Here is a 13,658-nt window from a genome sequence, read left to right as displayed (position 1 = left end):
TGCTGAAGACATGTCACCTGAAAAAGGCAATGTTGAAGAAGAAACTTTACTCAGTTTTGAGTAGGGAAACGGCGAAGCTCTTGATGAAGTTACTACCACTGATGTGACTGTTATCGACGATAGGACATTTCCTGATGAAGCAGATGAACCCCACATGAACCAGAAGCCAACGAGACGGAGACCAGTACGGAAGAACATACGTCCCGTTAAATTAAGAGACTTTGTTGAATTGTAATTCTGTACAGTTAACTAAGTTATTGTTAATTGTTATTGGTTTAATGCATGTGGCTAATTGTTTGGGATGAACAATACTAAGAAGGGGCAGTGTTGCGTCAACGAGGTCACGTGACTAGTATCACGCCACGTCCTTCTCAAACCTTCGTGAATTGTCGGGAGACTACTAGATTGGGGGTAGTCTTGTATATATCAGACAGGCCACGAAGCGACGGGGAGGTAATGAGTAATTGAATGTATGCGGACAGAATATTGTTGGCCACGTGAGACGTGAGTTATAACGTTTTTTATAGAGCGATTGTTGAAATTAAGTGTATCGTAAAGTTTTATTCGGAAAGAATAAACCAGTTCTATTTAAGAAAGGACTTGTGTCGCTAAAGTTTCGTCGGAACGAATTTACGGAAAATTAACGAACGAATGGAGACGTAACACAATGTTTCAACACCAGACATCACTCAATAGCTTGGAAAGTAAGAGTTGTAACTGTAAAATAATCACGTTGCTATCACAATATGTACTAAACATATATTTTATTGTGAAACACGAATTGATAGCTCAGTAAGCAGTTAATCTAAGCCATAATGATTACGTGGTTATCATCCAATCTTGGCCCGATAATAAGATAAAACATTGCTCTGCTGCGGCTTCGCTTCCTCGTCTGACACCTCTTGAACAACCAGATATATACAGACAGCTTCTTCCTCATCATCACTTAAGAAGGGATTATATAACACAGTACTTTCATCATTAGTGAGCTTGTTGTTCCACTTTTGATTTCTGGAATAAACATTTTTCCAGAGGCTTATCAGTTACAATGGTTTTTGCTTGCCAACATGTTTGATGCGTTTCTGTGCACTCACGTGACCGCTGTTAATCATAGTTTACTTCAATGAGTTTTCAACAGATAATAAACGGACCAGTCCATCTAGAACTGAGTTGTTTCCATGCTGCACACATATAGTATAACCATAGCCTATCACCTGGCTTGAACTTTTGTTCCATTACTGTTTTGTTGTAACATCTCTCTTGATGTCCGAGTACTTTATCCATTTGCTGTCATGTGAATTCATGTGCATAGACTATTGCAGAGTTCAGTCATTTTACACACTCCTGCGGACACTGCAGTATTTCTGCACTTAGTGGAGAGCCCTACAGTCAGATCCATAGGGATCTGTACTTCTAGTCTGAACATTAAGAGATTTAAAGAACCAGTGAGTGTTGTTCACCTGCTATCATGACAGGAGGTAGGTGCTTATCCAACTCAGTACAGTCAAGAGTCAATTAACAATCATATATTTAACAACTTATACTGCCCATTGCATGTTCACCACTCCCTGTATTTGACACAACTCTGCAATAAATTGGCTGTTGAAGTTAGCTCCTTAATCCATGTGGACCTCTTCTTATATATATATATATATATATATATATATATATGCCAAAGAAGTGTAATATCCATTGTTAAGCCAACATCCCAGTGAAATCTGCACCAACAGATAAACTTCAGTCTATTTGGTTAAGTAATCTATAACAACCAGCATGTGTAAGATATATTTTTGAGTTCTGGGCAGAGGACCAGCTATGTCCCTGGAAATTCTCTCCTAAAGGAAATCTCTCTCTGTCTTAGTTTTCCTTGTTGTACCATGTTTTACCAATGGAAAGTGCATGGAGTACAGCATTTACATATAACTGAATCTCTTTTGCACATTGGTACATTTGTTTGTGATACTGTCATGTGACCTCCAGTCCTTGTATTATGCAAAACCCTAAGTATTTCTTGCCTTAGAGCTCTGAGGACTACTAGCTACATCATAAATTGGTGGTTCATTCTGTGGTGCAATACACCATTGGGCACTCACAAATGACTATACAAGTGCCAGACTTTTCACGCATCTATACAGCATTTGCCAGCTTGCCATGGGTGCATGCTATCTTGCTGCATGGCACATAGTGCCCAAGCTAAGTCTGGATCTTTCAGTTGCTCCTCCTGAAATTCCTGACTGGTCATCCATGATGTCTATCCAAATGTAGAATTGTCCACTCTCGTATGGTTTGAAATTACTGTTATGGCTTTAGCTACTTCATGGTGTCCAGGATCTGAACATTCAACAAATGGTCATGATCTTATAGGTTGGTGAGATAATCTATTGGCATTTCCATGGTACTGACCTGGTTTATGTTGTACTCTTGTTGCCTGGTTATCTAACAGGACACTGTATTTCATATATAAAGTATAAGGGAAGTGTGTTTGGTATGCACTAGTAATGATCTCAGAGATTGGGGGATTTTAAATGGATTTCAAATGTTAAATTTCTTGATGATGCATTTTGATTTCTCAATAAAGTTTGGTATATATGAAAGATAGATAGTGGTAATGGGTCTGATTATGTCCGTCTTCAGTAGAGTTGAAGTGAACACAAAAACATAACCTTCTCCCATACTCCAACTCCTTTAGCAACAATATTAACTTCACAATAGAAGGAGAAAAAACAATTGCATTTTCCCTTCCCAAGTATTCTCATTTATAAGCACAATGACAAACTATGCACAACAATCTACAGAACTGTCTACCATACAAAGTTATCATCATTTCCTCTCCTACCATCCACAAAACAGGGAATAATAAAATCACCATACAAAAGTGCACAAGATATCTGCATGGTAAAGATCTAGCATCAGAACAATAACTCATTAATAAACCTTTCAATGCAATGGATACCTCACTAATTTTATCCTCAACCAAAGACAGACCATCCAGACACACAATTATGCCCATTATTACTGCTTTTTCTTACATATAAAACCTTAGTTATAAATTAAAACAGATTACCAAGAAGTGTACAGAATAAACCATTTACAAAGAAAATAATAATTGTTCTTTGAGATAGACTTGTCTTATCTGTGGTCTAGTAACCAGATTTTGACAATTAATATTGAAATTATTGCAAAACACAGCATGTGTTTGAAGACCATGACTTTCTCATAAATAAAGTAATTATGACTGTTCAAGATAGGCTTATGTGATCTATGATTTTGTGACCAGATTTTGATGATGAAGTTGCAGCAGGACATGGCATATGGTTAAGGTACATGGTTTGCTTATGGTGAAGATAATTATGAGTGCTGGTGACAGTCTAGGCTGGTCTATGGTTTTGTGTACAGATTTTGATGAAGTTGTAGTAGGATACAACATATGGATGAAGTCCATGTCTTGCTGAATAATGTATATCCAGAGAAGATAATAATGACTGTTTGAGATAGGTTTGGATTGTATGTGGTCTAGTGACCAGATAATGATGATTGTTGATAAAATTGTAGAACAAGAAATGGTGTGTAGATAATGTGTTGCTTGCTTAATAACACATTTCCAGGATAAGTAATTATTATCACCTCTACATATGTTTTATTCTGCAAGTCATGGATCTTATCCACATACTGTATCTTGCTAAACATTCATCAAAATTTGGTCACCAGACCACAGGAGATAATTATGGCTTTTCAAACACAGTTACCCTGCATAAAGATAATGTGGGATTTACTTTTAAAAATGAGAAATACTTTCTATTGATAACGATTCTTCAGCAGCTTGTAATTCTTTTTTTTTGTCTAATATATCATCTTCTCAAGGAAAATGGGTGAAATACAGTAGGATTTACAGCCAAGGTGGCAATAACTAACCATTATTCTTTCATTAATATTAGACCATGCTGTGAAGAATGGTCTCAAGAAGCTAACTGACCAAGAAAATACAATAAAATATGAACTCATCAATGAAATTGCATTTAGGAGGAGTTAACATTTATCACAGCTTTTTTTTTATATATATATATATTTCTCAACTATACTTTTTATCACAATTTTTTTATTTTAGGCATTTTCTAATATTTGTGTAAAGGGTTTTTATAAAGCAAGTTAACTTATTCTAGCATTTATAACTTGAAAAGTAACTATACAATTTAGTAGATTAACTATACAACAAGAGAAATGCAACAGCAGTGTCATGATTAAATGTTCTCAAAGGAGTTTATATGAACTGTATAAAACATGGCATTATTAATTCTTCGTTTAGAAACAGTTCCTACCAGTTTGTCTGTGGACAAGTAGCATTTACTATTATAAGAGAGTGAAATTTCCAAGTTGTGAAGCACACCAGACTTTTGTATAGACAATCTGGAAGGTCATGCACAAGATACTGACACTGTACAGCATGAATCACCTGCAAATTGCTACCAGGAATGGCTACACTTTGTATACTGATTCCTGGTAAGAATTAATGACACTTGGTTGGACAATATGTCATGCATAGACTGAGAAAGGTTCAATGTGAGTTAGATTCACAAGTAAGTTGATCACTGGGTCTCATTTCTTTGAGCAACTGACAAATGTTGATATTTTGCACAGTGAGAGTGAATACTATCCAAGTAGTTATTCCTACTCTTCTTGGAAGAAGAGTTTTGCATGTAACAGTCTTTGTACATGATGATACTCCAACTTACATTGCTGGGAGCATCAATACTTTGTTGGAAAATGTTTTTGGGAATCAACAGATATTTATCATATACACACAATTAGCATAATCTCCAGATTTCAATTCTACTGATTTTCAGAACCACCTCAAGTCATTGGTGTATCATGATGCACCTACTCCTCTAACAGGCCTGAAATATAAGCATGCGATGCCAAGCACTACTGTTGGAAATTGTACAGTATTGTTCAGCTGTCTATCACATTCTCTCATGAACATAAGCAATAATAAATATGAATGGTAGTCATATTGAATATAGATAAGATGTTGACTGTACTAATTTTATAATCAGTACCCCTCTAACAAATATTTTTAGCATAAAAACTGCCTTTCCCATTGTCTTATTAGTTCATCTAGTAAATATTATAGCTCTCTGATGATTAGTTTTCAAGTTCAGGATGTCAGAACAAGCTGTTAAATTGTCACAATATATTTACTTATAAATGTAGCAAATCGTTTTGCAGGCCAAAATAACAAGGGAAACAAATTCATTCTACATGTATGCTAAAATGCAGTCTTGTCATTACACTTGGACTTTTAAAGTTACCTGGAATAATACAGATTTTTTAAAGTTAAGTAACAAACAAATAAGTAGGTAGTTACTCCATTTTTGAGACTTAGCTTTTCAAATTTTTATGAACAGAGAACATTTTGTTATTTAGCTATAAGGCATTCAAAGAGAAAATAACATATAGATATTTACAAAATTAAGTTTCATATTAAGCTTCTAATTATTCAAATTATCACTAAAAGACTTGTACATAATGAAATTAGCATACTTAGATCAGAACACTTTTGTTTCATTGTTATTTTAGATGTAAACTTGGCTGCTATTTTATGGGATTTATGATTGTGTTAAAAGGTATGCTGATATGCAATATGCTTATATCAAAAGGCAAACTGGCATGTAATCATGCTTATGTCAAAAGGTGAGCTGGCATATAAGAATGATTATGTCAAAAGGTAAGATATGTAAGTATGCTTATGTAAAAAGGTAGGCTGACATGTATGCTTATGCCAAAAGGTAAGTTGATGTGTAAGTATATACTTGTCAAAAGGTAAGCTGATGTGTAAGTATGCTTATGTCAAAACGTAAGCTGACGTATAAGTATGCTTATGTCAAAACGTAAGCTGACGTATAAGTATGTTTATGTTAAAAAAGTTAAGCTGACGTATAAGTATGTTTATGTTAAAAAAGTTAAGCTGACTGATAAGTATGTTTATGTTAAAAAAGTTAAGCTAACTGATAAGTATGTTTATGTTAAAAAAGTTAAGCTGATGTGTAAATACACTGTAGTTCAAAAAGTTTTCTCTAAGTAAGCTGCTCATGTACTTTTTAATTTTGCAGTAAATTTTACTTTAGTTTTCTAGAAGTGTTAATTTTAACTGAAGTGTGTGATAATTAAAATACATATTTACAGATTTATTTTAATTAATTATTCATATGAGGTTTTCGTTGTACTGTTTTAATTTTATATCTTTGCAAGTAATGTGATATAGTATATCTCCTGTATAAAATTTAAGTTATATGTTGCTTTAAAATAAAGATGTGTGTGTGTGTATACAAATATATATATATTATTCATATAAAACATATTCATTTTTTGCAATTCCTAAAATTTCATACTAGTGAGAGCCACTTAAGGAGAAGCAAAAACAATTCTGAAGACTGTATACAGAGAAGCAGATAAGTTTGAAGTAAATGTTAGGCTGCAACAACATTACCAATAGCCCCCTGTTGCTTCTCATTGTCATCGATGTCTTGAGTAAAGGGTGCTGTTAGGGACTCCTGTGGGAACTATTAGTCACTGATGACCTTGTCCTAATAGCTGAAAGTGAGCAGGAGTTAAAAACGCAAGTTAAAGTGTGGCAGAAGAGCATGGAAAGAAGAGGCTTAAAAGAGAATGTCAAAAAAATGGAAGTCACTGTGAGTGGAAAAGGTAGGAAGAAAAAGGTTAAGATCATAGATATATAAAGAGGAAGTTGCTGGAACAGGCAGAAGACTTTAGATACTTTGGAAGTACAATCCAAAGTGAAGGAGGAAGTGAGAAAGCTGTAAGACATAGAACCCAGGTGAGTTGGAGGAAATGGAAGGAAGTAGCTACAGTCACCTGTGACAAAAGGTTACCAAGAGAACTGAAAGCCAAAATGTATAATACCATGATTAGATTGGTGCTCTTCTACAGAGCCGAGACCTGGACCCCGAAGAAAAAAGAAGGCTTGTTGATAAGAACAGAAATGAAAATGTTGAGACAGCTGTTGGGAGTGTCACTGAAAGAGAAGAGAATGAATAAGGAAATTAAATATATGGAATGAGTCTGTGGAATAAAGGAAAAGAAGTAAGGCTGAGGTGGTTTGGTCACGTGAAGAGAAGAACAAGTAATAAAAAGAGCATTAGAGCTGCCAGTAGCTGGCAAAAGAAGACAGGAATGGCTAGTAAAGCATTGGAAAGATGGGATTAAATAAGACATGAATGAGAAAGGAATTGCAGAATATCTGGCAATGAATAAAGACGATTGAAGGAGGACAACACATTCGAAGGGCAGCAACCCCTGTTAAAGGGAAAAGCCGAAGAAGGTATCAACATCCATCTATTATTCTTCGTATGTGATTTATGGTCAATATGAGAAAACTTATTAAGTACAAAAATGTTTATTTTTGTGAGGGAATTAAAAAAAAAAGAGAACTTCCTCCATTGACTGATTGAAAGAAGTATTTTGAAGCTAGGAGCATGAATGAAAAATCACATAAAGAGAGGAATGTGCTTGAGTATATATATATATATTTTCTTCCCATGTTGGTGTTATATACATACATGATTTTTATTGTACTTAGTTGAATAAACTGATTTGAATTGAAAATCTCCCCTTTGACACTTCTTACTGAAATGACAACTGTCAAAAAGTGTTCACTCTGGTAGCAATCTTGTGCTCAGTAAAATGACAAGTAATGAGCATCCAGCAGAAAATATCCCCACTTCTACTGAAATGAATGAAAGCACTCTATTGTGCTGAATGCAACCATTCCATCAAAACCAAAACAATGCAGTCAGGCTGCTGTGCTTAAAAACAAGGGTAATACAATGGTATTGAAATAATATATGGAATGGCCAAATATGGTTGTAAATGGCTCATTAGACACTCATATTGCATATACTCTCTCAATGGGCATCTGCCAGTACATTAATAAATTACAGTGAGGGAAGTTTAAAGAAACACACCAGATTTAATTAAGCAAAATCCGTATTATGTTACTATTATTTCATATAAGCAAGATTGGGTTTATCTTGTAATAAAACAAGCCTTGCTGTAATGCTTTTTGTTTCAATATTGTCATAATTTTGACAAGTGGCACTGCATAAAATGTGTAACTTTCATAATAAAACATTTACTGGTAGGGTGATATCAAGTTAAGTTGTTAAGATAAACAAGCATATGTTGAAATGTCATTTTATTTTTTATGTTCGATGTATTTATTTTTAAACTAATTTTTGTTCATGAAATTTAAAATATACTGCCCTGATGTAACTATCTGGATATCTCTTGAGTGTGTGACATGGCATACTTTTTAAAGAAAATTAATGAGTGAATTAGATGAGAACTTTAAAATGTGTACAAGGTCCTAAAATATATAAAATAAATGAAATTGAGATATCAAACACTGCCACCTGTGTGGAAAATCTACAAGTGAAATCCTCACAATGCTTAAGATGTGTGTAATACTGTGCATGATTTGATAACTTCTTGCAGTAAGCTGTAGCATCACCTGTAAGATCTATGTGGCATGCTTTCCACAAATGTAAGTCCTCTGGAAGGACTTTGACATGCAAACAAGGATATCACTTCTGAGAATGTTTGGTACCAAATTTTTTGGAGTAAAGCCTGATAACTCTGAGTATTTATGGTGAATTTTGTGGACTGGTGTGAAGCAATTCACCTATTTTTGAACTGATTGTAGTATATAGTTCTGGAGGCAGGCACATGAATAATTCCACTGTGATTGTGTTACTTCAACTGTGAAGTACTGTAATAAAGGTTTGTATATGCTTATTCTTGGCACAAGACCTGTTCAAACATTTAAATAGCTATCAACTACAGACTATTACAAATATCAATATTAACTTTATAACTACATTGTGTATCTTTAAATTTTCATAACTGAATAAAACTAAAGTGCTGCAATGGGTGTTAATTTGAATTATATAGTTTATTATAAAAATAAATTAGGAATTTTAAAATTTTTGGGTTAAATATCACAACATTCTTGCATAAAGTTATCCCATGGACTAATTGAAACTCAAGCAGGTGATTATAAGCCTGTGCTGAGCCTCAAGCAGTCCCATCCTCATTAGGTGTTCTTGGATTAAGGCTGAAAACACCTCTAACAGAAAAGGTGTTCAACTGATGACCTAAGGCAGAGTGGTCATAGAAGCTTTTTGTAGTTACTCATAACTAAGACTATTTATCATTAACTGTAGATTTTTAGCAACTGTTATGGTAGAAATTATTACATAAATGTGATTCTCAGGAATAATTGCTTATTTTTTAAGTGGTTCCTTGTTTGTTGTAATTGAGATAATCACAGTTAGTATGAAAAGTCTTTTACCACTAAAAACTGCTTTAGAATTATAAATGTTGCTAGAAAATGTGGAGAAAAACTGAGATCAGAATCTGCAAACCTGTCTTTGTGGGTAGACAATTTCCAACTGAATGAATAAAAACAACTTGTAATTTTGTTTCTTATATAAAAATCAACACATTTCAATTGGCTGAATAAGCTTGTTTCAATTGAAACACTATAAAGAAAATAAAGCTTAAAAGTATGAATTTACAAGGATCTACTAGATAATTTAAAATTGTGTTCAAGTTACATGCAAATGAAAACAATTCAGCACACTAAAGAAAAACAGTTAAGAACCATTTTTTCACATCAACAACCTTCCTAATCCCTATAACTTGAAATTTTAAATTGAAATCCTAATTTTAAGTTTTATATAATTAATGATACATTAATTACTGATTGCATTAAAATATCTCCTACAGAGTCTCAAGTTATAAATCTAATAAAAATATAATATTAAAATGTAATACTGTTAAAGACTATGTGTTCTAATAATATCTATTAAAAATGCAATACCTTTAAAGACAAAGTATTATAAAAATGTTTGTTAAAATATAATATCTTTTAAGTCAAGGTGTTTGAAATATAATACCTTTCAATATAATATAATATATAATATAATATACAATATATAATTATAATATATAATATAATATCTTTTAAGTCAAGGTGTTTGAAATATAATACCTTTCAATATAAGGTGTCCTAATGATGCATTTAACTCTCAAAAATGATTTTATATTTAAAATTTTAAAATATTAACAAACACTATGATGTTTTATTAATTTCTTTGTACAAAGTTCTTTATTAAATGTATATCATCAAAGAAATGTTTTCATCCTAAAATACACAACGCTATTTAAAAATAAAAAATATCATATATAATGCAAACATATTTTTATTTATTTATATATATATATTTACAGTTAACTAATTAACATACTTATTCTATTACTTATATACTTATTTATTAAAATCAAAGATCCTGAATCTGAAAAAAAAAATTCTTTTTAGCTTATGAACTATGATGGTATTTTTTTGTATTTCTGCAGAGTATTTATTTTGGCTTAAAGGTGTTGCCAAATTATAAGTTGAACAACTTACTATATTGTAATTACAAAAAATGAATTTGAGCAGTATATTATTTCATTAAAAGATTTTAGCTTTCTATAAAAAGACTCTTCACTACTGTGAAAACTGTATTTATATAATGTTATTCTTGAAAGTAACTAAAAACAGCTGTCTAAACTACAGCTGTCTAATGATCAGTTCACATAAGAAAGCTTCCTAACATACAGAGAGTCAAACATCAACAGAACCTTGCTGAATGCTATAGGTTGTCAATAATGATTAGGATATCCTGCACAAGTCTTCAGCATTAATACTTTGAGGTCCATGCTTCAGCAACACATTCAGTACAGCACGGGCCAAGTAGCTGGTAGTTACTGTAGATGGAGCATTGTAGAATGGAGTCATGTCATCACTCAGCTCCAATGAAACATCACCATTATCTCGTTTAAACAAATTAAATGCTTCATGAACCAACTGACGAAAGAGAGAATAAGAAAAATTAAGGTCACAAGAATTCACAACTCAAAAAAAAAAGTCAAACATATGAACTTAGATACAAATATTGGTTCACATTTCATAAAAACAAACAAATTAACTGTTACTACAATATTTTATCTAAATATCTCTTTAAAAGAAAGAATATCAACTGAAACCCAAACCTACTACTTTGCAAAATGCATAAAATAGGTGAGCATATGAAATGTTAACAACATATAGATTTCTATTGATAAAACAAATATGTCATCTCCAACCAAAAAACATTACTACAAGAAAGTTTAAAGGAGAGAAAACTAAGTAAAAGAATACTACCTATAGACTTTCAAGGAGAGAAAAATGTATTAAACAACTGAACATTATCTACAGGCTATCATGGAGAGAAAAATGTATTAAACAACTGAGCATTACCTACAGGCTATCATGGAGAGAAAAATGTATTAAACAACTGAACATTATCTACAGGCTATCATGGAGAGAAAAATGTATTAAACAACTGAACATTACCTACAGACTTTTAAGGAGAAACAAAATAAATAACAGGATATTACTCCAAGAGGCTTTCAAAGAGAGAAAAATAAACTGAACAACTGAAAATTACCAAGACTCTCAAAGAGAAACAAAATAAACACCAGACCACTGTCTAGTGGGGCAGCTTTATGTAAACAAAGAATTGTCTGACTTGCACACATGGTCAAATTACAATGATCTGTGCTCACAATGTGTACATTCTATTATGAGCACTTTTTTTATTTAAGTTTTCTTATTTAATCTAACAAGTTTCTAATTTTTACATTTAAGTTACTTTTATAACAATAAATAAGAAAGATACGTAAAAAGCAAAAACCTAGTACTTACAAGTGGGTTCTGTACTTTCTTGCTCTCTTGACAAAAGTTAACCCTACTTTTCAGTTATGACTGTTTATTGTAGTAGTGTAATTTTTATTTATTTCAAATACAGGAAACTCAGAACACAACATATTAACACACAAAACTTACAATGTTGTAAGACTAATGTAACTGGCTTTCTAATTACACTACAAATTGATTAAAATTATTCCATTAGCTAGTCAAGATAATCTCAGCAATAGCAAACAAAGTGCAGGCCGAATAATGGAAAACTGACCATATAATGAGGTAGCTTAATAGGAAACCTCAGTAAATTAAAATCTTCTCTATTTGTTATAAACATACTAACAGCAAATGTAACAGAAAATTACTGACAATTTTTGAAAGACATAATGTTACAGGATGACATGATATGTGGATTTGACTTTCTGGTTTATATTTCAGTAAAGCAAGAAGACTGGAGACTATAAATTTATACTATGTCTTAGCAATATCTATACTCTAAATGCATAATTTGGGCCAAATAGATGGTCATATAGGGGTAAAACTAAAGTCTAAAATGGACATTTCAGAGCAAAGAAGTGTCACATACCACAGAGAAGTGAAGAGTGAGAATTTATTTAAATATTACCTTTTGAAATTAATAAATTAAAACTAAAACAATATTCAAATTTGAATTTTTCATTCCAAGTTTATTGACATACATTGATAATAAAGTTGTTTAATAAATTTTGACTGCAATTCTGTATAAAGTCATGACATGCACACTTATACCATGCCATATGAGTAGGATTAAAATGGATGTGATTAGTACGTACTGTAATTAAGGGTATTATTTTATTTTAGACAATGTGTATCTTGATTTTCATATGACGAATAATATTAACTGTAGATGTTTAAAGGTTTTACTTTAATTGTATACTATTTGTATTAACTCTTTCCATATGGGGTTGGGTGATGTGACCGACCTTGTGAAGAAATAGTAACCATATTATAACTTTTAATGCATTTTGTGTATCTTCTAAAAATTTGGAAAGCTTTCAGTAAACATTACAAGACTTTTGTAAATGAAGAATTAGATTTTTAATTACGTATCTTTATTAAAGATTTATCTCGGAATACATGAAATCTGAGTGTTGGATGTTCTGAGAGAAGAGTGATTTTCTTGTTAAGATAAAAAAAATTTTCCTCATCTGAGAATTTTCAAATTTCATTTGTGTAACCTCTAAAAACCCCTACATAAATATCAAAAGTTTTTTTCAGTAAAACTTTTTATCTGTTATTTTCTCAACTCTAACACTATATAAGGTCAGTTTTACTGATATTGTATCCACCATAAAAATATGAATAAATTTAAATCACTTTCTTTCTTTCTAAAATGACTGCTGATCGTAACAGAAAACTACAAATGTTTATTCGAAATAGTTTAAGGCTCATAACAGTCTACATCCTTTTATATTTAATTTTATTGTTTTTCTGCCTTTGTACCATGTTTAACTAATAATCCCTCCATGAAAGTTGTAAATAACTTGGGAAACACTTAGCTCACATTACTGTATTGAATGATGTAATGCAGGAGTTGCTCATGAGCATACCTTATTAACAATTATTATTAATTATATTACCTAATCTAACCTAACAAGTTTCTAATTTTTACATTTTACTTACTTTTATAATTATAAATAGATAATATACATGAAAAACAAGAAATATAGTACTTACCTTTGACTTATATATTTTCTGTTGGTTATACATAAAATTTAACCCTTCTTTTTTTTTTTTTTTTTTATAATGATGGTACTAGTACAGTAAATAATTTTTATTTACTTAAATAATGCACTTAAGAACACAACAATAATAATAC

The 13,658-nt window shown here is 31.8% G+C and overlaps 1 protein-coding gene across 1 annotated transcript in view; it reads right to left on the bottom strand.

Annotated features, from left to right (window-relative positions):
* Nucleotides 1-10,282: 10,282 nt before the first annotated feature.
* LOC106467649 (probable phosphorylase b kinase regulatory subunit beta) overlaps nucleotides 10,283-13,658 on the bottom strand; it is a 44,997-nt gene continuing 41,621 nt past the window's right edge. Inside the window, exon 13 of the mRNA XM_013928021.2 lies at nucleotides 10,283-10,924. Coding sequence (XP_013783475.2) covers nucleotides 10,730-10,924 — 195 coding nt within the window. The 3' untranslated portion in view covers nucleotides 10,283-10,729. The remainder of the gene's footprint in view (nucleotides 10,925-13,658) is intronic.

This window comes from Limulus polyphemus, unplaced genomic scaffold, assembly GCF_000517525.1.
Source record: "Limulus polyphemus unplaced genomic scaffold, Limulus_polyphemus-2.1.2 Scaffold2692, whole genome shotgun sequence".
Taxonomy (NCBI): Eukaryota; Metazoa; Arthropoda; class Merostomata; order Xiphosura; family Limulidae; genus Limulus; species Limulus polyphemus.
The sequence above is the reverse complement of the archived record's forward strand: the minus strand, read 5'-3'. Positions and strand labels throughout refer to the sequence as shown.